The 27,898-nt window shown below is 37.2% G+C and overlaps 1 protein-coding gene across 1 annotated transcript; it reads right to left on the minus strand.

The window, feature by feature from the left end:
- Nucleotides 1–261: 261 nt before the first annotated feature.
- Nucleotides 262–11,591, minus strand: LOC103711950 (ADP-ribosylation factor 1-like). Its single transcript, XM_008798285.4, has 5 exons — nucleotides 11,117–11,591; nucleotides 6,254–6,324; nucleotides 2,432–2,551; nucleotides 1,649–1,767; nucleotides 262–607 (listed from the first exon to the last, which is right to left on the minus strand). The coding sequence occupies exons 1-5, from the start codon at nucleotides 11,574–11,576 to the stop codon at nucleotides 517–519; spliced, it is 861 nt and encodes a 286-aa protein (XP_008796507.2). The 5' UTR covers nucleotides 11,577–11,591; the 3' UTR covers nucleotides 262–516.
- Nucleotides 11,592–27,898: the final 16,307 nt, after the last annotated feature.

Below are 27,898 nucleotides of genomic sequence, written 5' to 3' on the forward strand. Positions count from 1 at the left end.
TACTGCATATCAACATACCATTTCAAACAAAATTAGTCGTCTCCGTACTGGACCCTATACCAGGCACAATATTAGTATAGTTTGGACCGGCACGGCATACCGTGATTTCAAGTATTGTCCATGAACAGCTGCCTGTCGCACCCATATGGTACATAGCACACAACGAATACCCACTAGTTTTCTGGGAACAGGTTCCTCTGCCCAATAAGCAGGGGGAAGAATAGCTGTTGTAAGTTATAAAACCTCCCATTCTGTTAACACTATCCTTTGTTATAATTATCCGTCCTATAAAGCTGCATGTACACTGATACACCTTTGTATTATAATCCATCACAAAGTTGCAGAATACCACACCATAAGGTAGCTTCATATACAAGCAACAGGAACAAAAATAAGCAAAAATAAGCTGTTCATGTTAAACAATATAGAAATTATCTTCACCCTTTTTATGGCCATAGGAAATCACAGTAGCAGGCAGTAGAAACACTGGATCTGTCTAGTAATAGAAGAAATGGATTATCTTGTCTTATCAGATATATTACTTGACAGCCAATCAAGGCCTTCATAAAGTCCCTCCCCTGTGGTGGCGCAAGCACTCTGGATATACCTGTGCAAAGGAATCCCCATAAGCTCTAGTACATTTCCCAAACCAGAAATGCTTAAAAAGAAAATAAAAAGAACCAAATGGTAAGAGCTTTCAAGCATTTATTGTTAGTAGAATATAGATTGTAAGCGATGGTTCTAATTTCTGGTGTCACAGACACAATGGCCACTTTCACTCGTTGAAGTTGATAAGCAAATTTGCAAAGCCACCTTCTATCAGAAAACATAAGCGACCGTATCAAGTTGTAGAATTAATTATAGTAGGCCATCAATTTTCTTTTCTTATATCATCAATTTTCTTCTCTTACATCAACTGCGCTGTATGACAGCCATAGTGAATGTTTAACTCTACCAGAAGGAAGATTCCTCTCATCATCAACCAATGAGCTCACACTGCATGAATTGATTAAAAGTTGTACTCAAGTGTAAACAGGGCAAAGTGAAGACAAATATGCAGTCAGAAAGGAAGAACAAACATCAGGAACAGGAATGGCTATGCAATTCCATAACAAGGGCAAGGCTATATAACTATTGCTGTGGCTGAAAGAAATTGTTATCATTCTGAGCTAAATATTCAATCAACACTTACACATATTTCACATCAATTTGTGTAGAACAGGTATATAGTTGATCGAGCATGAATCTAATGTTGTAGGTCTTTTGGATAAGTATAGCATGAATATAATCAACAAGTATGTGCATGTGCGACATTCAATGTAGCAATTACCCAGCATGTCACTGATGAGCGTTTCTTTATCCATGTGCACAACATGACATGCGTTTGTTATACTAATATATGGCTTTGTCACCATCTTTCCTGTCTGCTTTTTTTTCACATTAAGAATTGAATTGGCATCCTTACCACACTATTTGGAAAACAGATACAACTGATGTATGTGTAATTGTTGTTTGTCATTTGTATGGCACCTTCCTTTCCAGAATTGGGGTTTAATAAGTTTTGGGAAATTACAGAAAATAAGGTACTGATAAAGTAGCATATCTTGCAATATGACTAATTGAGTACAGAGTGGAAGCGGGAAGATACCAGCGGCGCTGGCGAAGTGCATGTAACCCAAGCTTATCAGTAATTTCAGATACGCTCATTGCATTTGGAAGGTCTTGCTTATTGGCGAACACAAGCAATGTTGCACCTTGTAGTTCATCCTACAGCAAGGAAGAATCATGCCAGTTAGTTGCCTTGAGTAAGTTCACAATAAATCACCAAGCGAGCCTTTAATGATTACATAACCACATTTTGTACAGTATTTGCACATATAGCACACCCTAGATGCACCATACTAAAGTACAACAAAGGTAAGATTTAGATTATTTAAGAATAACAGAATGCAAGTGGTGCACCCATATGGTGAACCTTGGTTTTAGATGTAATATCATCTCCATTTATTTATCTATCCAAACACTCCAGTTCTCTTTATTTTTAACTATTTTAGATTAAGTTTAACTCAGAATTTTGGATGAAGAGCCTCATAGGTTTCCAATACAATTCATGGAACTTTTCCTGATGATTTATGGTGTACCTTACTGCTAGCTATTGGATTTTAGTAACCTGTGTATGTTCTGGTACATTTGTTCTATGTTGATCAAGATGTCTCTGTCTAGTATCTATTTATATTCCTTAGATAAACGGATATAGTTCCATGCCAAATGCTTTTTATATGCGAGAAGTCTTTTACATCAACACTAACTATATTTATATCCACAGCATACCAATAGTAGTAAAGCAATCAAAAGAATGTGATTGTTTGATAAAAAGGTTGAGTTGATGAAGGTATAAATTTGTACCCAAACACTGAAGATAAGTACTGACCTCACCCAACATCCGATGTAGCTCATCTCTAGCTTCTAAAATCCGTTCTTTATCATTGCTGTCAACTACAAATATGAGTCCTTGGGTATTCTGAAAGTAATGCCTCCATAAAGGTCGAATCTATCCGATAAGTGTACCAAAAGACAGAGATTAGCAGCGTGTTAAAGTGCAGCTATAATCATGAGAAATAAAAAGAAAAAAATAGACAGAGCCATAGCTATTCACGGAATACATGTGAAAATTAATTTCAGACTAGCATAACTCTTGATATATAAAATTAAATACATGAAATATGGTATAAAATCAATAAAATTGGCATTATTGCATCACCAAAGGTACAATAAATTTGTTTTTTTCTTGAAAAAACAATCACTTTGGACTATGGCAAAATTGACCACTGATCAGTAATTGTTTGGAACAGTATTTTGTTTCATTAAATTATTATTACTATAACTGGGTGCACAATAATGTTAAATATCCAAAATCTAAATGTGTATTATTTTCTGACGTATTCTTGTGCTACCTGTTGGATTTTTATATGCTGTCTTTTTCCAAAAACATAATTCTAAAGGCAGTCTAATGCTAATGGGACTTAGCTCACTGGGAATACTTTTATTTTCAGTTTTACAAGGCCTCAGATTCAGTATTAATCTTTTGTTTTCTGTTTTAGCAAGTAATCTAATTAAGTCTTAAGGGTTTATGAGCCACGATGTGGCAACTTAAGTTATTAATGACACCACATACAACCTATGTAATTAGTTCCGGGGTCCCTTGGGATGGCCAACAAAGCAAAAGAGAAGAGAAGATGGATGCCCCTTCTCATTGGCATGGCCAACCTATGTAATGCTCCGATCATTACCAATAAGGCATTGGTATCAATATAACCCCTCCACCCCTCCCCCACTTTCTTAAGGCCAATATTGTATGAACACAATACTTTACATTGTTGTGCCAACACCAAAAGATATACAGTATATTGACACAATACATGCTATACCATTAAGGTACTGCTTTAACCATTGTCATGAATAATGAAGCTTACATAGGGAACTTATAAGCAAGGTTTGCAATACAGATTTTGGTACCAGTACTAGTACCATGTTGGTACAATGTCAGTATGGATTGGTTCAGTATACCGACACTCGATATGCCCCCATACCAAGTATCGGTTCGGTATTGTTATGGTATGATATGCCTGACACGAGACAGTACACACCAATATGGAGAACCTTGTTTATAAGGATTTAAGTATTCCTTTGGGGTTTGCACATGACTTCTAATGCCAATCTACGACTCAAATAGTACTAGTGGAAAGTAAAATAAATAATGCTAGTAGAAAGTACTCAGCAAATCCACATTTAAGCAAATACAAGTAACTCCTGGATTTATATGCAGGCCAAGTAGGTGCAATGAATTAGACACTAGGAGAACCAATGTTAGATCTCAATCTAGACCTAACATAAACAAGGTTTCTACAAACTACTAGTGCAAGATCAACATGAGAATTTTAACCATAGGATTTCCACATCAAGTCAATCCAACAACAAACCATGAGATAATAGATTTATTTTGGCCTTGGTGCAGCTATAACCTACATTGCATTTCCTATCTTGAAAAGAATCGACTCTAATTAATGCATTGTTTGGTATTCTTCAAAGTTGCCTAGATTTAGTTACTGTGAATCCTTATTGGTAATGCTCGTCTTCTTTGACAATGGTCATTAATTGAGAACCTGATCACCATAATTGGGTCATAAAGACTCTTTTAACCTATGGCCAATGCTGCTTGGTCTCTCATGGAAACCAAAGATCTTAGAGACACACAAAGCAAACATTTACATAGAAGGCACTAAAGTTAGGTCGAACTTCATGTTTTCAAATAGCACCGATGGAAAGGCCTTATATTCTAGACTTCTAGTCATATCAAAATTCTGAAATGGTCTCCTCTTCCTCAGCCAAAGCTTATGTAAGGTTTCAAGATTCAAGTGGATACAAACCATGACCGAATTGCCTTCCTAGAAAAGCACTTTCTTTTGGCTATGATTGGGACACTACTAGTACAAAACATGCTCATTTGATGATTTTGTACACCTTTGCATGGATGTCTCTAATATGTTGGGAAAAGGATCCTCCCTCGTTACTAGCTTTAGTTTAGACTAACAATGTTCATAGGTAAATGAATATGCATGGTGAAGCTCCAAGAATGACCTTGAAATAACCAAATTGTAAGCAAATTCCACTTTAGAAAGGATTAAATCCCATCCACCATAATGGTCGGTCACAATAAATCTTAGCAAGTTGTCAAACTTAGATTTACAACCTCAACATAGCCATTTATTTGAGGATAGATGCATTAGAGATGAACTTTGGTCCCTTTTTTGGCCTATAGATCTTCTAGGACTACTTACAAATCTTATATGTTGGTCTAGAACAGCTAGTTGAGAAATAACAATGCCATATGTGCAGTTAATTAACAAAAATCTTTGTAATCTAGGATGCATTGGAAGCCTTTTGCTAAGAAATGAAGAAAGCCATGTGATGAAATTGGCTAACCACATACCTAGATATCATTTCTCATTCTAATTCTAGGTAATTTTAGAAAGAAACCACAATAATCTCATTTTAGGACATTTTTGGTCACTAACTACAATAAAGATTGCTATGATCTTCTAAAGTCGATAAATCTAGCAAGTTTTAATATCTTGAGTAATGTCATGCTGCATTGCCTTCCTATAGAATCATTTTTTTAAAAAAGAGCGAAGCTCTTTTCTCGACTGACATGTCCTACCATTACCTTAGCTTGCAGCTTACGGATAAGAAAGCCCTAATGATAAATTTAAGGTGCAAAAGCCTCTTAGCATTGAAATACCAATTTTACAAAAGGAACCTTAGTTATTTTTACCTTCTCTAACTCAGAGTGCTTTGCAAATACTACAAAAGGCTTCACTATCTCCATATTATGCCTTAGTTTAATCAAAGCCTACAATTTGGGCGGTCATGGCAGAGAGCAAACAAGCATCATAGCTCCACCTTGTTTTTGATTTTGACCTTGTGCTTTAGGCGATAGGTAAATTCTTGGAGAGATTACTCCCCTTAGCTCGCCAAGAGTTGAGCTTCTTCTATTAATTTAGATATTTTATAGCCTTGTGATCTATGCAAAGAATAAGCTCCACATGTATTTGATAGTGCTTTTGATGCTTCATTTGCAAATGCCTTCAACATCTAAACAAATAAATCTTATTTAAAACATTTAATAGTCAGTGTCGCAATGGTGCTAAAGCCCCATAAATGATGATAAAGTTTTCCAATCTTTTGCAACTTCCTTTGGTGCAACTAGAAGCTAGTGTAGGGTCCAACTAATCCTATTTATCTTCTTCAATGTCACTTTCATATGTTCTCATGGTGGCTTCTTCATCCATGGCTTCATATAATTTGTCCTTGTTACAGTAGTTGACACCAGGGACCTATAGGCAAAGTGTCCCCTTTCCTTGCAACAAAAACACTATATTTGATTCTTGTTGGACCGGGAATAAAATCGTTAGTCATGTTTATGTTCCTCCTATAAGTGCAAGTGGGAAGAGCAGTAGGCTTTGCAGAAGGTTGGGTTTTGTATACATGTCTTGAGGAAACATTAGTATAATATTCTTCCTCAACTTAAAAACCTAAAACTATAAATGCAAGAAATGTCTTTAAAATGCATCGTTCTAATATTAACTTTATTTTGCTCAAGTCTAGAAGCATATCCAATCAGATATGTAAAAGACAACAAGTCATGTAGAAAGGATTTTAGAAGCATCAATATCTGATAGCTCAAAAACAATACCTTATCTTGGCCCCCAACATCCCACACTGTGAAGCTGACATTCTTGTATTCCACAGTTTCCACATTAAAACCTATGTAGTGGAAGAAATTGTAAATAGAACAAAAAAGATTATGCAATTTCATTAATGACCTCAAATAGAGACTAGGTCGACAATGAACAACTAGAGAAAAAGAAAACACTTAATCCATGTCTACATGGTAACTCACCTATATTAAAAGCAACCTCTCATCAGAGTAAAATTTTACAAGATCAAGACACAAATTAATAAAAATGATTCAAATTATCCAATTGCATATTAAATGAAAACATCAACTATTAGTATGAATTATTATCCCAAAAATGACAAGTTTACAAATATAAACTGAAAGTACATAAGGGACTAAATAAAATAAACTACTATGAATCACCTTTAAGTTCCTTATGGAAATAACCCAACTTACTATTACTATGTTAGGAACAAATTAATTCCTTGATACATCAGAAATTAGGAACACCCAATGCAATACTTTGCTGACTTCCTTTACATGGCACTATCTTAGCTGGTGTGCCCGCCACAAGATTAGTTGCATGGGTTTGGAAGTAATGAGTGTCACAAAATTGCAATTTTAATATGTTGCACAGTAAGCTTTTTTAAATTGCAGATAATCTTATACATTTCAAGATTTTTTCTATTGCATTATTGTATGATTACTAATGCTCACATTATTTAGTTAAGCTCCTACAAGAATGTGCCAATTTGTGTATAATATATATGTAATGAATATATGCATACATCAAGGATTTAGTGATCAATGTATGGATATATGTTGGTCATTGGTCGATATAGTACATACCTTAATATGGATCCTAGTTTTGAGTCTTGCAAGTGGGAAACATATGCATGATAATTTATCTAGTAATTCTCTTGGTGCTAGTTTGGTAGCAATATATTAAGTGATATTACATTGTCATTCCAATAGAACCATGCCACAAATTATCTGTATCTCAATAAATTTGTTGACCACCATAAAAAAAATATCCGGTCCTCTGAATGCATCATGTTCATCTTATTTGCATGCTTCCAGAAACAAATGTTGAATTTGATCTCAAGAGTTGTGAAAGAAACATGTGAATACAAAGTATAGCACATTCATCTATGATCATGATGGGTATCAAGTAACAATGTTTTCATGAGCATGAGGTGACAGGAACTTACCAAAATTGCAGTGCTATGCCACTATATATAGCTCTGGTCTTTTACAAATTACCTAATTCTAGAGAATACGAAAAGGATCTGGCAGTATCATTATTTGTGGAGTATAATGTTTTAGAAATATATTATTTTGTTTCCACCAACAAAAAGGAAATAGATCATTTTAGGTAAATCTTAATGGACGTGGGAAGCATTATATCATTAACATAATATTGTACAAAAACATGACTTAAGAGATTACGAGTTCCGAAGGTATATCAATTTATGCTATTCAGGTCATAATATTTTCGCCAAATTGGTTTTAACGTGGAATGTCAACATAATGATGGGACATGTAATCATGCTAGATGCTAAAATACTCAAAAATGGAATGCAACCCAGGTTCATAACTTAGAGAACTCATGGGTATACGGGGAAAAGAAAAAGAGAGAAAAACAATAAGCCGAGTAGAATATACGAAGGCTATCACGATTAAGGACTACGATCAACAGTAGTGAGACGGAAAACCCTACAATACAAATGAATTAAATGAAGAAATAAGAAGAAATCCTTACCTCTGCCACCGGATTCCGGCTCTCAGATCCATATAGGATGTTAAAAAGGAGGGAACATAGGGTTTTTTTTCCTGAGGACTAGGCTTCTTGGAATCTCTCTGCGGGAGAATCGAAGGTAACAAGAAAAATGGAGGAAAAATAAGAAGAGGGCAGGGGACAACGCGAAGGAAGAGGACACAGTCACGGCGGAGAAATCTCACGTTGTTACGCCCAACCCTATATACATACATGCACACATATACATATGGTTATCAATCTACCCATTTTTCATTGGACAAAAAATACCCTTACTTTTTATAACTCTTAAGGGTATTTTATGTCTTTTTACAATCTCACATTAACTCACCCTCTCAACCCCCAATTAATTTTCTCTCTCTCATATACATACATATAGATGTATATGTATGTACATATATATATATATACATATACATATAGATATATATATATATATATATAGATATATGTATGTATATATACGTACGTATATGCATATATATATATATATATATATATATATATATATATATATAAATGTATATGTATACATATATACATACATACATACATACATACATACACACACATATATACACCGGAGAGAGAAAGAGAGAGAGGGAGAGAGTATTAATTGGGGGGTTGAGAGGGTGAATTAATATGGAATTGTAAAAAGACATAAATACCCTTAAGAGTTATAAAAAGTAAGGGTATTTTTTGTCCACGAAAAAATGGGTAGATTGATAACCTACCATAACAGAGAGTAGGTTATCAATCCCCTATACATATATATATATATATATATATATATATATATATATGTGTGTGTGTGTGTGTGTGTGTGTGTGTGAGACAGAAATATATGCGTATCTAGATACATGGATATATGTATGCATATATAATATTAGTTTTGGTTATATTTTTCTGAATTGGAAAGCAAAACCTAGTGATATGCTCGAACATGTTTAAGTATTTATGTACTTTTTTTTTTTTTTTGGTGAACCGGCTTCTTACCACATACGACGATGAGAGAGAGCCCAGAACTATCGCAAAGTAAAACACGATCTAATGCCTGCAGCACATGATTGGAGGGACCCCAAAATGAAAAACTAGAATGGTGGACTGTATAGGAGACGACCCAGTCCGCAGCCCTGTTCGCCTTCCGAAACACATGCGAAATCTAAAGTAAATCTAACTCCTCCCCCATGCTCTAGGAGTTCCGGAGTAATGGGTGCAAGTCCGACCTGACCTGTTGGCAGCGAATCCAGTCCACCTCTGTGGTCGAGTCACCCTCTAGAAGAATCCGTCGGGCACCCAGGTGTACTCTAGCATATCCAAGACCCTCCCATACCGCGTGCAACTCCGCCACATGGATGGATCCATCAAATGTGCGCCGGCCTCCAGCCACAATCAGTCTGAAGTCATGGTCTCTGATCACAAAACCCACGCCACATCTGCTACCGCCCTCCACTACGCTGCTATCGAAATTCACCTTGAGAAAATCAGGAGGTGGAGGCTCCCAGGATACCAATGGTATCATCGCATACCTATGCGAGGGAGGAGCAAAGAGGAGCCCCAAGTATTCCTGTCATCTCCAGATGAAAAGTCAGTTGCAGCGCTTACTAGCTCGGCTGCATCTGCAAAAGCTCTAGCAACCACCGATCTCGGATAAAATCCTCTGCCCTCAAATATCCTCACGTTTTTGTCTAACTAAATGTGATATGCCACATAAGCCCATACTACTCCCCTATCTGCCGCGTCGAATCTCCGAGCTGAGTCCCTTAACTGACTCAAAAAGGCTTCAGTAGAGATGAAAGATTGCCGGCAGGTCGCTACGAGGCCCCACACCTGATGCGCCCATGGGCATGTAAACAGAACGTGACCAATGGTCTCCTCCTCCCTCGGGCATCCCTCGCAGTCAGCTGGTATGGGAACCCCCCTCCTCGCCAAGATTCTTCTGGTAAGTAGAATGCCCCATGTCACCCGTCACAGAAACAGAGCAACACGTATTATCATAGATTATTTTTAAACAAAATGTATCGGTTCAATTTTTAATAGATTATTTTATATAGTTAACTATTATCATATTAGATATTTTATTGATAAACTTCTCAAAATATGATTATTTTTAGTTTGATTAACTATTCAAGATATAATATTTGATACCCAATGAGTACCCGAGACTAGCTCCACATGACGGATACCTATTAGACGTTTTGAAAACCTTGAAGAAATAATTACACGACCTTTATATTTTGTTTGCGATGTGTCGTGCAAACTTAATCACGGGTCACTATGGATGCTATGCCCCAAATTTTATATAGAAATTTATATAGAAAACTTACAGGATGAAAACATGTAGTGATGCGTAATTAATCATAGCTCCCTTGGTATACTTAATTTATATATTTCAGTTCATATTTCAAGAAATCGTTTAGTGTTTGCAAAACTATTCTATTGTTGATTTTTTTAAAAAAAAGAAATTGATATATGCTGTTGGAATATTGTGAAGCATATAAAATAAAAAATAAGAAAAGCAGCAGCATGCCACAAAAGCATAATATAACAGACTGCCATCTTAACATTAAAATGTAAGCAAGCTCTGGTCGGTGCACAATCCATGTTCCACATCTATCTAACCCACCAACAGTATTACATTTTTCAGGAACCAAACAACTGTAGACATCCACAAAATCATGAAGTTGTATGTCTAACAGTATTGTTGCTCCACGAGGATGTTCATCAATTGCACAAAGAAAAGCCACACCACCACTAAAAAAAATCAGATCGAAGAGGAGGCTTATTTGTGGATGATCGAGTCATCACTTGTATCTTGTTTTCAATCCATGAAGCAACACTTAGGTTGATGTTCGTCTTGTCCTTATGGCATCAATCATCAATATGAGAAACTGTAAAATTAGGTTCGACGCTAACTCCTCCATGGAAAAAATGATAACTACCAAGAACTTCAGAAAACCAAAATTGTGAAGTGTGCATGGACTGAACACAAGTCCAAACCATGGTTGCTCGATCTTCAAGTGGATATATAGAGAAAAATACGACCACTTCAAATAATATAGCAGGGTGGCGATCAGATTGGAGAACGTCCTTTTACATACCAATAGTTGGGATGGTGGTGATGACCTCTCCGAGCTTCAGCTTATACAAAATTGTGGTCTTCCCGGCTGCATCAAGGCCCACCATCAGTATCCTCATCTCCCGCTTCGCAAACAGCATCCTCACCATCCTCGAGATCGCCAGACCCATCGCAGCAGCAGAAGGATGGAACTGTAAGCTGAATCCAGGAGAGCTCAGACCAACTCTAGGATGGCTGGGCGAGTGAGACGAGGAAATACCAACAATATGAGCCTCACGAGAGGTGTGTGGCGTGAAGACGGGGTATAGGATTCTGATGACGAGATAGAATAAAGGTGGAATTGATGCCAAGTACTTTATTCTTGCTGCAGCTCTTGGAGGACCGCAAGGATCCTGTTTGGATTGAGAGCACTGAAGAGAAAAAAAGAAGAGAATGAATACAAATACCCCATTCGGTTGGCAGAGAGAAGAAGAGAAATCCATTTTCTCTTGTTCCCTTCTTTTCTCTTTTTGTTCCAAATTCTTTCTTTTCTCTTCACTTCTCAAGGCTCGAGATTCTCTTCTTTTCCTTTTTATTCCCTTATCTCGTTTTCTTTCATTTCTTTTCTCTTCTTCTCTGCAGCACCACTAAAAGAGAGATAAACCGAGTCTAGAACCCAAAGTCGGATACATATTTAGGCCAGCATTGCTTGAAATTGTGGACGTTTTTCCTGATTCCAGCTTGATCAAAAGGTTCGATCAACTAACAAACTTTAGTTCGGATGGGTACCGCCCCTTGCCAACTTGGGCAAGAGGGAGGGATTCGATTCCAAAGGTATCGAACCTCCTTTTTTTCTTAAGTTTGCTCATGTAATAATCAAGCAAGCTGTTGTGAAGCACAATACAAAAGGCAAACCCAAGCTACTCGCTGACAGTCATATATAGATGTCAAACATGAGATGGTTAATGGTGTTCTCTAAGAGCCACATTTAAGATAAGCACTGCTAACGGCCAGTCCCTTCCCAGTTCTGTAATATGCTGTGGGTAAATATCTCCATGGTGTCATATGAGGTTATGGATGCCACATTGAAAGGAGAAATTATAGTCTACACCAGGTGCACCACAGGAACAAACTGAGAAGGTGAGTGGGATGGCAATCCAAGATGAGTGCATTGTTAGGGTTTCCCAGTGCCCTAGGGCGCAGCGGAAGATACGGGATTATAAAATTTTCTTATAAAACCCATTATATGAAACCCTAATAAGCCAAGATCACCTTAATAGTATAACCAAATAATGTAGAAAATATAATCTTGGTATAGAAGAATACCTATCACGCTATATCCAATATGTCTGAAGATGTCCTAAGGTGCCCAAATGTTCACCCTCCGATGTTGATCCACACAGGAATGGGTTCAAGACTCTAGCTCCACCAAAACTTGATTCTAATTGTTCAATCCTTCCAAAGGATTTAATTGGCTGATTTTCCTTCACTTCTTCCTTTCTACCTCTAAAACATTCACTAGCCTTTTTGTCCTAAAGAAGACCCTCTTGTCTTGGGTTAGGACAAAAGAGAGAGGCTTGTAAGAAAGAAGGGATAAGGGAGAGAGAAGGAGAGGCTTTTTCTTGGATGATCTTTAGAACCCCAAGGCACCTCCTATTTATAAGAGATGGAGGGATGCATCATAAAGGGATGCATCCCATCCACACACCTCATCATGATGAGGCATGTGCCAAGAGATGCATCCCATCATGATGGGGTGCTAAGGAGAAGGGTGTATCAACTTCTTTCTCACATCTCCCTCTTAAATCCTGATGATCCAAGGGCCCAAATGCAGTGAACCAAAGCCAAGGGTCCAGATCTAGGTGCCATCTAATGGTCCAGATCAAGACATCATCATCCAGGGTGCCATCCAATGGTCCAGAAGTAAGATGCCATCACCGATGGTCCAGATTCAGGCGCTGAGCAACGGTCCAGATCTTTCATCCAGAGAGCCATCCAGTGGTCCAGATTCAGGCGCTGAGCAACGGTCCAGATCTTTCATCCAGAGAGCCATCCAGTGGTCCAGATTCAGGCGCTAACCAGTGGACCAGATCCTTCATCCAGGAAGCCATCCAATGGTCCAGATGAAGGCGCCAACCAGTGGACCAGATCCTTCATCCAGGAAGCGATCCAATGGTCCAGAAGTGAAGGCCCTATCAAACCCAATCCAATTGGGTTTAACCAACTTAAAGAAAACATTAAACCTAATCAAATCAGGTCTAATTAAAGCCAAATGGGTTTCAACTCTTGGCTAACCCATATTAGGTCATGATCTAATCATATTAGATCAACCAAATCTAAGAATCATATTCGAATTTAATTTGAATCAGGAGCTAGGGTTTGCAACACGTGCTAGCATGTTCATCTTGCAAACATGATCTAATCCAATTAGACCCTTGATCAATTTCCTTGTGTGTGACCCATTGGGTTCCTTATCTTAGCCAGCAGTAGGTGCAGGTGCAAGTTGACCTAACCTGATTAGAATACCTCTAATCCAATTTAGGTTCAATTTAGTGCTAAACCTGACTTAGCAATCAGAACCTTTCTGATGCTTTGATCTAATCAAACTCTTTGATCCGATCAACCCACAAGACATGATTGACGTCTAGCAACGTATCATGTCTACCCGGAAGATGAGGAATGTATTGGACAAATCCAAACATACCCTTCAGTGGAAAGTTACTGTGCAATTCAATCCCTCAGTCATACTACATCCTGAATAAGTGCTCGAGTATGGATCAATATCAAACTCAATCACTTATTCATGTCTCTCTCAATCTTTTATATGATAATTCAAACAATGAAACATTAGAAACTCTTTCTAATATTCATTTTGCTTTGATCAAAGGCTTCTTGAATCATCATAAGATTAGAGTAAGTAGGATGTTACCTTCTCTTACTAGAAGTGACTGATTCCTTGTTGACCTACTCACAACCTTCGTACAAAATCCACCATATCCAGAATACCCCGTACACAACGCAATGTCGTGAATGAGGGTAAACCAAAACATAGCTTCAAGTGCACAAGGTACCATGGTGATCTCAGGTCTAAGGATCACTTGCACAACTCCCACTATGAGAACCATCTTTTGATAATTAAGTAAGAATCCATAAGATGTTCTCATGGCTGGTCATTTCAGTGAACTCATTCCTCTAATGAGCACCCACATCTTTGTATTAGTGTCTCACACAAGTGATTATGAGATCAATCACCCTCTATATTGAGCATACATAAGATGTGCCAGTCTTTCTGGTAATATTGATCCCCGACTCAATATACCAATTTGACTGGGAATATTCTAAATTAGGATTTTATGATTTTAGGTCTCACTAGTATGATCTCATCATAACCCTAAAACCAATGTCCTAATTTATGGGGTTCATCATCCAATAATAAAATAGATAAGCAGCAAATGATGAAACACAATGCCTTTATTGATATATATCGAGTGTCAAAGTACATGATTTGGAGGATTACAAAGAGAAACCCATCAAATGATTGGCTTATAGGGCATCTACTCTTTCAATCTCCCACTTGCACTAAAGCCAATCGCCCTTATATTTTAACCCCATACAATCGAGGTGACGATTGAATTGCTGCTGTGGTAGAGCTTTAGTAAATGGGTCTGCTATATTGTTCTTTGTGTCGACTCGTTCAATCTTGACGTCTTGTCTTTCGATTATCTCTCGAACAAGGTGGAAGCGTCTCAAAATGTGCTTGGATCTATGATGAGACCTTGGTTCCTTAGCCTGTGCAACTGCTCCAGTGTTATCGCAATAAACTGGGACTGGTCCGGCAATCTCAGGAACTACACCCAGCTCTGTGATGAACTTCTTCATCCAGACTGCTTTCTTAGCAGCTTCACTAACAGCTATGTATTCTGCCTCAGTAGTTGAGTCAGCTACAGTTTGCTGTTTGGAACTTTTCCAACTCACTGCTCCACCATTCAAAGTGAAGATATATCTAGAGATTGACTTGCTATCATCTGGATCAGATTGAAAGCTAGAATCTGAATAGCCTTCTAGTTTCAATTCTGATCCTCTATAAATCAGAAAAACATCTCTAGTCCTTCTCAAGTATTTGAGAATGCTTTTCACAATTTTCCAATGATCCTCCCCGGGATCTGCCTGAAATCTACTTACCATACCTAAGGCATAAGCTACATCAGGCCTGGTACATAACATAGCATACATGATCGACCCTACTGCTGAAGCATAGGGAATAGAACTCATTCTATTCCTCTCTTCAGATGTCTTAGGAGACATCTTCCTAGAGAGTTGTATGCCATGTCCTATGGGTAAGAAACCTTTCTTACTTCCATCCATGCTGAACCTCTTCAGCACATTATCTATGTACCTAGACTGGGACAAACCTAGCATCCTTTTAGATCTATCTCTATAGATCCTTATACCAAGTATATAGGATGCTTCACCCAAGTCTTTCATGGAAAATTTCTTTGATAGCCAAGTCTTGACCGATATATCGTCCACATATAATATCAAGAAGACAATAGCACTCCCACTAGTCTTCTTGTACACACAAGGTTCATCTATATTTTTAATGAAGCCAAACTCTTTGACTATCATGTCAAAATGGATGTTCCAACTCCTAGATGCCTGCTTTAATCCATAAATGGATTTCTTAAGCCTACATACTTGATTTGCTCTCCCTCTTGAGACAAATCCCTCTGGCTGTGTCATATAAACCTCTTCCTCAAGGTGACCATTAAGGAAGGCGGTTTTGACATTCATCTGCCAGATCTCATAATCATAGTATGCAGCTATAGCAAGCATAATCCGAATAGATTTGAGCATAGCTACTGGCGAAAAAGTTTCATCATAATCAATGCCTTGTTTTTGCCTGAAACCTTTTGCCACTAGCCTGGCCTTGTAGGTTTCTACTTGGCTATCAGCTCCTATCTTCTTCTTGTATACCCATTTGCACCCTATTGGAATCACTCCCTCAGGTGCATCAACCAAAGTCCACACTTGGTTTGTATACATAGAATCTATCTCGGATTTCATGGCGTCTAGCCATCTGTCAGAGTCCCTACTCTTGACAGCTTCCGAATAGGTCAGAGGGTCATCGTTATCAATGATGTGGGCTTCATCATTCTCAATGATAAATCCATACCTCTCAGGTGCATTTCGCACTCTTTCTAACCTTCGGAGAGGAGTAGTGTGTAGTGGCTGTACCTCTTCCATGGGTACATCTGGTTGAGGATTATTATGTGTCTCACCTTGTAGGTCTTGAACTTCATCAAGTTCAATTCTTCTATCCTTGCCTTTTTCTAAGAAAAACTCTTTTTCCAAGAAAGTGGCATGCCTAGCAACAAATACCTTTTGTTCGGTAGGATCATAGAAGATATATCCTAAACTGTCTTTAGGATAACCTACAAATATACATTTGTCCGATCTAGCACTTAGCTTATGTCCAAAATTTCTTTTGACATAAGCATGACAACCCCATATCTTAAGATACTTAAGATTAGGTTTCTTTCCTTTCCATATCTCATATGGAGTGCTAGATACAGACTTAGATGGTACTCTATTTAATAGTAATGCAGCAGTTTCTAGGGCATGTCCCCAAAAGAAAATTGGAAGATTTGTGAAGCACATCATGGACCGTACCATATCTAATAAGGTACGATTCCTTCTTTCAGCTACACCATTTAATTGTGGCGTATATGGAGGTGTCCATTCAGAGAGTATACCCTTTAATTTAAGATAGTCTAAAAATTCACTAGAAAGGTATTCTCCTCCTCGATCAGATCGAAGGATTTTAATACACTTTCCAGTTTGTTTTTCGACCATACTTTGATACTCTTTAAATTTATCAAAGGCTTCGGATTTATGTTTCATTAGATACACAAAACCGAACCTTGATAAGTCATCAGTAAATGTGATGAAGTAAGAGTATCCATCTCTAGCTTGAGTTGACATAGGACCGCACACATCAGTGTGTACGAGTTCTAACAACTCACTTGCCCTTTCTCCATGTCCCGAGAATGGAGACTTGGTCATTTTACCCATAAGACAAGATTCACAAGTTCCTAATGATTCAAAATCATAAGGGTCAAAGAATTTATCTTTATACAACTTATGTAACCTTGTCTCACTAATATGACCTAATCGGTAATGCCAGAGGAGGGTATTATTAATATTTTCTCTTTTTCTTTTATTATCTTTGCCAATATGAAACATAACATTATTAAGACATAATACTAAAAGACCATTTTCCATAGTACCATGACAATAATACTCATTAGATAAAGAAATAGAGCAACCATTGCTCTTTCCATTTATTTCGAATCCTTTCTTAAGCAACAAAGGAATTGAAATTACATTTCTAATGATTTTTGGCATAAAATAACAGTCTTCTAGCTTCAAGAACTTTCCGGAGAGTAGCTCCAGTATGTAGGTGCCAACAGCTTCAGCCTGGATGGATTCTCCTCCAGCGCCATATAGCTCGAAGTCACCTTTCTTCAGTCTTCTAATTTTCTGCAGTCCATGCAAAGATTTGCATATGTGAGAACCACAACCGGTATCCAATACCCATGCATTAGAATCAGAAGAACTTAATGTCATATTGGCATGTAATAAAAACATACCTTTTGATGCAACACTTGCATCAGGCTTCACACTTGCAAGAAAGCTCTTGCAGTTCCTTTTCCAATGCCCCGTCTTGCCACAGTGGAAACAGGTACCGGGTCCAGAGATTTTCTTTCCCTTCTTCTTTTTGATGCGACTCTTAGGGTTTAGTTTTTTCTTTGAACCCTTGTTGCCCGACTTCTTCTTTGAGCTCTCACCAACAAGAAGGATCGGACCCTTGTCCTTCTTGATGTGAGACTCTGCTGTTTTCAGCATATTTAGAAGCTCAGGCAGGGAGGAATTCAGTTTGTTCATGTGATAATTCACGACAAACTGCGAGAATGAGTCGGGTAGTGATTGCAGGATCAAATCCTGACTGAGCTCACTGTCCATAGCAAAACCAAGTTGACTTAATCGAGTGATTAAGTCTATAACCTTTAAACAGTGGTCTTGCACAGACGATCCCTCGATCATTCTAGCACGGAACAACTGTTTAGATATCTCATATCTAGCAGTTCTGCTCTGCTCACCATATAACTCCTTTAAGTTAAGGAGTACGGAGTGAGTATCCATGCTATCATGCTGCCTCTGCAATTCATTATTCATAGAAGCAAGCATGATACATTTGACAGTCAAACTATCATTTTTCCACATACGATATGTGGCCAATTCCTCCTCAGTTGCACCTTCCCCTGCTGACCCTAGGTCAGGGGTTTCAAGAATGTAGGAAAGTTTTTCTTGTGTGAGAACAATCTTTAAATTTCTCAACCAATCCACATAGTTGGGACCAGTCAATTTGTTTGTATCTAAGATACCTCTAAGTGAGAGTGAAGATGCCATTTTTGCAGAATTAATCTATAATTACAAAGAACACTAATATAAGCAGACCAATCATGATGACATGTATTCAATCAGACAAGGACTTTTATCTAATTGTTACTCCCACTATTTTTGTCGAATATCATAACCCTCAAGTATGATGAACGAGAAAATACTAATTTTCTTAGTGGGGTTGAGATCCAAATTCCTTATAAAAGACCTTGTGGGAATCACAACAAGCCCTTATAAGTTCAAAGGTAGGAAACTCTTTCCAATTGCATCCCATGCAATTCCCAACTTTATTCTGTCCTCTAGCACACATATAGTCTTGTGGGAATCACAACAAACTATTGTGTCTAGTTAAGTCAAACCCTTCATTTTTATACAGTCATATTTGAATAATGCTGCCCTTGTGGGAATCACAACAAGGCAACATATTAAAATATGCCATATGCATCATATGCACCAAGATATTACAATATCAATCCCTAATACTAGCCTTGTGGGAATCACAACAAGCTAGCGTAGATATTGACATAATAATATCTAAGCATGAAGGAAGGACCTTTATAGTGTTATATCAGCAATTAGCTTTTCCATAGAGGTCAATCAAATAGTTGGCCAGGTAAGCAGATGGGAGGCTCTCCTTACTTAGTAAGGTCCTAATTAAATAACCACCTGTAGCCTCTTTCCTAGACACCAACTTAGTCAATTGATTCAGAATGGCTCAGCTTAAAGCAATTAACACTACGACTTAATTATGAATTTAGTGAGGGCTTTCAAATAGTAGTATCTTACTAACATTAAGCTCAACCATAAAGGACAATCAAATAATTGGCCAGGAAAGCAGGTGGGAGGCACCCCTCACTCAGAGAGTGAGGTCCTAATTAAGTAACCACCTGTGGCTTCCTTCCTAGACACCAACTGAGTCGATTGTTCCAGAATGGGTCAGCCCAAAGTTTTCATACTACTATATTGGTCTCATTGCACATTCTATAATTTAGTACTAGCAATTATACTATGCTACAACATGAATATAACACTATCTCATAGCATAAACTAATCATGCATACAAACAACCTAGCTATCTCATAGCATCAAGATAATAGCATGTATTATCATTTGGTTAAACTGATTAAGGGTGGCTCTGATACCACTGTTAGGGTTTCCCAGTGCCCTAGGGCGCAGCGGAAGATACGGGATTATAAAATTTTCTTATAAAACCCATTATATGAAACCCTAATAAGCCAAGATCACCTTAATAGTATAACCAAATAATGTAGAAAATATAATCTTGGTATAGAAGAATACCTATCACGCTATATCCAATATGTCTGAAGATGTCCTAAGGTGCCCAAATGTTCACCCTCCGATGTTGATCCACACAGGAATGGGTTCAAGACTCTAGCTCCACCAAAACTTGATTCTAATTGTTCAATCCTTCCAAAGAATTTAATTGGCTGATTTTCCTTCACTTCTTCCTTTCTACCTCTAAAACATTCACTAGCCTTTTTGTCCTAAAGAAGACCCTCTTGTCTTGGGTTAGGACAAAAGAGAGAGGCTTGTAAGAAAGAAGGGATAAGGGAGAGAGAAGGAGAGGCTTTTTCTTGGATGATCTTTAGAACCCCAAGGCACCTCCTATTTATAAGAGATGGAGGGATGCATCATAAAGGGATGCATCCCATCCACACACCTCATCATGATGAGGCATGTGCCAAGAGATGCATCCCATCATGATGGGGTGCTAAGGAGAAGGGTGTATCAACTTCTTTCTCACATCTCCCTCTTAAATCCTGATGATCCAAGGGCCCAAATGCAGTGAACCAAAGCCAAGGGTCCAGATCTAGGTGCCATCTAATGGTCCAGATCAAGACATCATCATCCAGGGTGCCATCCAATGGTCCAGAAGTAAGATGCCATCACCGATGGTCCAGATTCAGGCGCTGAGCAACGGTCCAGATCTTTCATCCAGAGAGCCATCCAGTGGTCCAGATTCAGGCGCTGAGCAACGGTCCAGATCTTTCATCCAGAGAGCCATCCAGTGGTCCAGATTCAGGCGCTAACCAGTGGACCAGATCCTTCATCCAGGAAGCCATCCAATGGTCCAGATGAAGGCGCCAACCAGTGGACCAGATCCTTCATCCAGGAAGCGATCCAATGGTCCAGAAGTGAAGGCCCTATCAAACCCAATCCAATTGGGTTTAACCAACTTAAAGAAAACATTAAACCTAATCAAATCAGGTCTAATTAAAGCCAAATGGGTTTCAACTCTTGGCTAACCCATATTAGGTCATGATCTAATCATATTAGATCAACCAAATCTAAGAATCATATTCGAATTTAATTTGAATCAGGAGCTAGGGTTTGCAACACGTGCTAGCATGTTCATCTTGCAAACATGATCTAATCCAATTAGACCCTTGATCAATTTCCTTGTGTGTGACCCATTGGGTTCCTTATCTTAGCCAGCAGTAGGTGCAGGTGCAAGTTGACCTAACCTGATTAGAATACCTCTAATCCAATTTAGGTTCAATTTAGTGCTAAACCTGACTTAGCAATCAGAACCTTTCTGATGCTTTGATCTAATCAAACTCTTTGATCCGATCAACCCACAAGACATGATTGACGTCTAGCAACGTATCATGTCTACCCGGAAGATGAGGAATGTATTGGACAAATCCAAACATACCCTTCAGTGGAAAGTTACTGTGCAATTCAATCCCTCAGTCATACTACATCCTGAATAAGTGCTCGAGTATGGATCAATATCAAACTCAATCACTTATTCATGTCTCTCTCAATCTTTTATATGATAATTCAAACAATGAAACATTAGAAACTCTTTCTAATATTCATTTTGCTTTGATCAAAGGCTTCTTGAATCATCATAAGATTAGAGTAAGTAGGATGTTACCTTCTCTTACTAGAAGTGACTGATTCCTTGTTGACCTACTCACAACCTTCGTACAAAATCCACCATATCCAGAATACCCCGTACACAACGCAATGTCGTGAATGAGGGTAAACCAAAACATAGCTTCAAGTGCACAAGGTACCATGGTGATCTCAGGTCTAAGGATCACTTGCACAACTCCCACTATGAGAACCATCTTTTGATAATTAAGTAAGAATCCATAAGATGTTCTCATGGCTGGTCATTTCAGTGAACTCATTCCTCTAATGAGCACCCACATCTTTGTATTAGTGTCTCACACAAGTGATTATGAGATCAATCACCCTCTATATTGAGCATACATAAGATGTGCCAGTCTTTCTGGTAATATTGATCCCCGACTCAATATACCAATTTGACTGGGAATATTCTAAATTAGGATTTTATGATTTTAGGTCTCACTAGTATGATCTCATCATAACCCTAAAACCAATGTCCTAATTTATGGGGTTCATCATCCAATAATAAAATAGATAAGCAGCAAATGATGAAACACAATGCCTTTATTGATATATATCGAGTGTCAAAGTACATGATTTGGAGGATTACAAAGAGAAACCCATCAAATGATTGGCTTATAGGGCATCTACTCTTTCATGCATGACGAATGAGGCCTACAGGAACGAGATAAAGTGATTGGCATGGTGCACGTGGTGTAGGATATAATATTTTGAAGTGGCGAATAATTTGAAGCATCTTTCTTGACACGTGGCTATTCTGGGCTGCGGTTTATAACCCCAGTCGAAACAACAACTCAAACAGCGCTATCTTAGCTCAGCCCATAAGCTTCATTCCCGTCCAAATCAATATTGTGATGCATCATCAGCCTGGTTGCTTATGTATTCATCAGTGTCACACATAGTAGTGTCACACATGCCAAAGAGTCAACGGTTGTTATTGCATTTGTAGTTTTCAATTACACATAACTAATCAAGATCCCTTTCTCCAATTGCAATTCCAATTACAAGCAATTGAATTGAAGCCTGTAATTGAATTGCGTATGCTTGAATTATGGGCAGCCAAATGCTATCAAGCAGTGAAGCTATTTTCAGTAATAGTGAGTAAAGGGACTAGGACAATGATTGGCTGAGTGCAAGTAAGGACAACTAACATCAAAGAAATTATAGCCTATACCACGCGCACCATACGATTATACACCATGCAAAGTACCATGTCTTCTTTCCATGGACATGGATTCAACTTGGTGATTGGCATGATGCACATCATATTGGTGCATACGGTGTAAAGTATAATTTCTCCTAACATCACCAACTCTACTGCATTCGGCACCAATCTCCACAGGAGTTAAAAATCATGTTAGGCAAATCCTTTGAGTGGGCTAAACCAACCATGTGATGTAATTTTAAGCTTTGCCCCCTTTTTTTTTTTTTCGACGTCCTTGCGATGCTCGCTTGGACTGGTAGTGAGCTTGCCGGTAAAGCAGCTTTTGGGACCACGGAATACTTTTGCACTCGCCAAAGGCCAAGGTTCCCAGCTACTCGTTATTTATCACCACGTTTTTCACGTGTCACAAACATTTGTTTGGTTTGAAGTTTGGGACGTGATGCGAAACACCACGTTTTCCTTGTGGAGCTACCAAACAGTTGCGAATAATAATAAAACCGACAAAGCGCCCTCCAGCTTGCAAGCGAGATTTAAGAGTTACGTCATCTAGCTGGGCTTGGTTTGATCTACATCACACAAGCTCTGATCCTCCTCTGCACCATAGAATATTGCACAGCCCTCGATAGCTGTTATATCATATCCGATTATGAAGAGAGACGGCAATCAAACAGGGCACAACCTTACATGCCATGTGTTGCATGCGATACACAACACATCATTTTTTTTATCGCTACTGGTCTCTATGATTGAATGATGTGGCAGCCATCGAGGGCTATTTGCAGCGCAATACATGTACTACAGAGGATTCTAACTCGGGCTTGAGCATGCAAATTGAACCTTGATCTAGTCAACATCAAAACGTGCATTTCTATATAGGTTATGCATCATTGTAACTATAAAACCTCATAATCAGCTTAGATAACTTATGTTTTAGCAATAAGTTATCAAAAATTAATTATATAAATTATTATAATTGTCTATAAGGGAAGATAACGTGTAAATTTACTTTCACTTTTTGGCAAAGAGGATTTATTTGGAAGTGGCAAAAAAAAAAAAAAAGTGGGTTGGAGCTCCCTAATCTTGATTCAGACTATTTGAAGTTGATTGGGTTAGGAGAAGCCAAACCCAATGTCTAGGTCAACCGAATTAGGATTAAAAATATGTATGCTGACTAAAATTTAAAAATTTAGATATAAATGTAAAAGCTACCATGTGCCAAGCCTGCAATAGCATGCTGCTGTCGCTTTGAAGTCTTCAGAGAGAGATAGACACGGTCTTGTTCATTTTGACAGATATTCACTATCGGATACTATTGGATGGAGAAGATAACAAGTAAATTTAGAATTGCCAAGGAGATGCACCGATTGACAAACCCAGTTCCAACGTGCGGCTCTTGTCTTAAAAACTATAGCCTTACCAGCGACAGGGAAAAGAACAGGAAGGTGAGGTGTAGGACATGGTTCAGTTAGGGTGGGGGCTGATCTATATAGCATTCTAATCAGGGGGCAGCAGCTAGAAAGGTGAGGTACTAATTCAAAAAACTATACATAATTCGATTATCAATATAAAAAAGTATTTTTTTTTCTTTAAAAAAATGGCGAGTACGGATACATTCAATAAAGTTAGAAAATAAAAAATTACGGAGTGTCCGAGGCAGCCCTCTTCTCCGGCAAAAGTGTTGGTTTATCTTGGAGATATGGAAGAGAGATATCAGCTACATCTTGGAGATATGCTAAATTGTATTATACTTGAATTAGCAAGATAGTGAGTCATATGTTATGCTCTTTTGATGTAATGCTACACTTTAACACTCATATTAGGCATGTGGGACACACTTGAGAAAAAATATGGGTGGCTATGACATATCCATTCTATTGAAAATTTAATTGATTATTTGTCGCTTGATAATTGCACTTCTGCATTATGGTGCCAACTAATTAAGGAAAAGAACACTAGAATGTTCCTCAACAAAAGCTTGATGGAAAAAAAGAGGTATTGGAAAAAAAGTATTTTGGAGTTGCTATGCTCTTCAAAAGATGACACAGTCACATAATCCTTTTTCTTTTGTTTCTGTTCTAGCTTATACATGTCTAACAAATTGCTATCTTCTTTGCTTTTTTATAAGTTTGTTTAGTTACAACTGACACATGCAGTTCTGATCTGACAGACTCTTTACAACTCATCCTCTTTATAATTACCAATTTTTTTAATAAAGTCTTGGGTGGTTTTTGCCTCCCTAAGTATCAGGAAAAAAGAAGAAAAAAAAAAGAAAAAAGAAAAAGTCACTGGGTGCTGGAAGTGGGCACAATCCTACCCTCGCGACAATTCCAATCGGGCTTCCACTTATCCTACTTAAAATAACACACACGCCCATACCAAGAGGATGCATTTATTAAAAGATGAAAGCATTTTTAGCGATTATTTGAATCATTGGAGGTATGCTTGGTGCTTACTCAGGATTAATATGTTTTCTTTTACCATTTTAGAAAAGCTATAGCCCAGGGAGTAAAGGCAAATGGAAGAATGAAATGACTTCAAGATTAGTGATTGTGCCCTATGTTATAATAGTAGAAAAGAATATATTATTTGTATGTACATATGTATGTATATTATTTGTATCAATTAACAAGTATACCCTTTTGCTGATGCATCCTTTGACAATAGGAACCCAATCACACGGGCTTATTTGACAAAAGATAAAAGTAAATGCTTCATTCCGATGCACTCACGACGCGCGCAAGATGTATATTTCTTCTTCCTTTTAGAATGACGCTAGCGATCGCAATACTTGAGGGAAGGAAAGAGAGAGAGGGATGGAGCAAGTGATAAAGTCTCTAATTTATTTAGGAGTTGAATAGTTTATTCTGTTTCGGAGTTGAGTCAGAGAAAAAGAGCCCAATTTATTTGCAGTAAGAGAGAGTCTAATTTGTGTGTTAGTTTTATATATGAGGCCTCTGAAAAGAAGGGATGGTACATGTTGGAGTTAACCACTGAAAGCCAGTGAGATATTTTAAAAAATAAATAAATAAGAGAAGCAATCCCGGTATAAAAATGGATAGATGGATTCAAGAGAGAATATTTTTTTATTTTAAAATTATCTTTTTGATACATAATAAGATAATCTTGAACAACAAATTCAATTTGAACCGGTCTCTTCAATTTGTTTTATATAAGTTTTTTTTAAAAAAATTGAGGTTGATTTTGGTTTGAAAAAAATTTGAATCAAAAAAATTTGATTCGGCCTTAATTTGAGTTTTCAAAAAATTGATTTAAACCGATCGACCAACCTCTCTCTCTTTTTCTCTCTCTCTATATATATACAAACATTTGTTTTTAAAATGATTGGAGCTGACCCAACTCAACCTCAAAAATTTGAAACTGATCTAAAATAATATATATATATATATATATATATATATACACACACACACACACATTGAACATCATCTGATAAACCAAACCGAATCAAATTTTTGAGATCAGTTTCAAGTAGTTTGGAATATATAATTGAGTTGATCCAGAATTGACCCGTTTTCAAAGAAGCATCACCTAAAGCTATATATTCCTATTGGGTTCCAGTGGGTTGATTGGTGGAGGCTAGATTTTTGCCACCCTTACCAATACCATAATGTGAAATCTAAAATATGACTCATTTGGCAGGCTTTGATCTAGCTTGAACTAACAAGATAGCAAGGCCTATGATATGCCTTTTATGCAAAGACTAAAGATGGGTTAGTATCCGGCATGTTTGATGCACTCAAGAAAAAATACATGAAGGCTATGATATATTCATTTGATTAAAAATTTAATTCATAATTATCCATGTGACTGATAATATTACTCCTACCTTGAGGGTTCAATTGATTGAGTCGGGAAAAGTCACTAGATGTAGGAAGGCGGTTCGATCCCGTTTCCTCCTTAAGTTTGGTCAGGGTTCTATTTGTCTAGTTCAAACCCTAAAGAGTGCTGTAATAGGGCAAATTAAAAGAAGAATATCGGATGATTGTAATGTTCTAATACAAAAATTCTATATGTTATTTATATAACTCTCCTAAATATTGAATTTTGCATGCATATCCTTCTAAAATTGATATTCGCGTATATACCCTCGTAAAATACTTGTTTTTATTATTTTACCTTTTTTTATCTTTATTTTTTCACATATACCCACGCCATCTAACAGTTTCAAATTAAAATAACTAAAATATTCTTAATAAGTAGATGTGCAAAAAGAAACATTTATAAGGCGATCGCGATGAAAAACAAAAAAGTAATTTCAAATTTTTATTTTATTTTAAATTAAATTAAATATAGTTTTTATTAATGATATTAGAAAAACCATTATATTAAGGACATTTGTGCAAAAAATAATATTTTACAAGGGTACAAAAATAAATATAAATTTTAAAAAGGTATTCAAGTAAATCGAAATTTTTAGAAAGATATCCATTGAAAAAAACCCTATTAATGCATTTTTATTGGTCCATCTCTTAACATTAACAACCCAATCCCGTGGGTATATTTGTCAAGAAGTTGAGAATAGTATACAGTGAAACACATACAATCGATTCTTTCCAGAAAGCTAATTGGTGGAGGCTGGAGAATGAAGGCTGATGAGGTGCGGGTTTGAAGACTGTTGGCGTCACCCTTTAGGAATTTCCACCGTAACAGCGAAGAAGATGGCTGGCTTGTTGCAATGCATCGATTTTAAGGACGTAAAGCCTATTGGCTGCATCCACCGGAGTTTGCATGACAATAGTAGGAAGGAAAGAAAGCAAAGATGACAGACATGTTCATCTGGTCCTTTTTTTTTAAAAAAAATTATTTCTATATCTTGATGCGCATATGTTTTTTTTTTTTATTTTTTTTGCATGAATATCCTCTTAAATATCAAATTTTACATAAATACCTCCTCAAAATTGATATTTACATGTGTATCCTTATAAAATATTTGTTTTGCTATTCTATTCATTTTTTATCCTTATTTTTGTATATGTACCTATGTCATCTAATGCTATTAAAAAATTAGCCAAAAAAAATTGATCGCAATGAAGGGCAAAAAAATAATTTTAAAATTTTATTTTATTTTTAATAAAAATAAATATAGTTTTTATTAACCGTGTTAGCAGTAGATATTTGTGTAAAAATAGTATTTTATAAAGATAAAAAATAAATATAAATTTTAAGAAGAAATTTATACAAATTTGAATTTTTAGATGAATATTCGTGCAAAAAAAAACTTTTTTTTTTTAGCCGATGCACTTTTTATTTTTTTTTTTAAATGAGAGCATTCCCATA

Source organism: Phoenix dactylifera, chromosome 11 (genome assembly GCF_009389715.1).
Source record: "Phoenix dactylifera cultivar Barhee BC4 chromosome 11, palm_55x_up_171113_PBpolish2nd_filt_p, whole genome shotgun sequence".
NCBI lineage: Eukaryota > Viridiplantae > Streptophyta > Magnoliopsida > Arecales > Arecaceae > Phoenix > Phoenix dactylifera.

Excerpts from the sequence above, each read along its gene's own strand:
- LOC103711950 (XM_008798285.4), bottom strand. The coding sequence starts at position 11,576 with ATGGATTTCTCTTCTTCTCTCTGCCAACCGAATGGGGTATTTGTATTC. Across the intron at positions 2,552-6,253 it reads ATGTTGGGGGCCAAGATAAG|ATTCGACCTTTATGGAGGCA; the intron begins GTATTGTTTTTG and ends CTTATCGGATAG. Across the intron at positions 1,768-2,431 it reads TACATCGGATGTTGGGTGAG|GATGAACTACAAGGTGCAAC; the intron begins GTCAGTACTTAT and ends TCCTTGCTGTAG.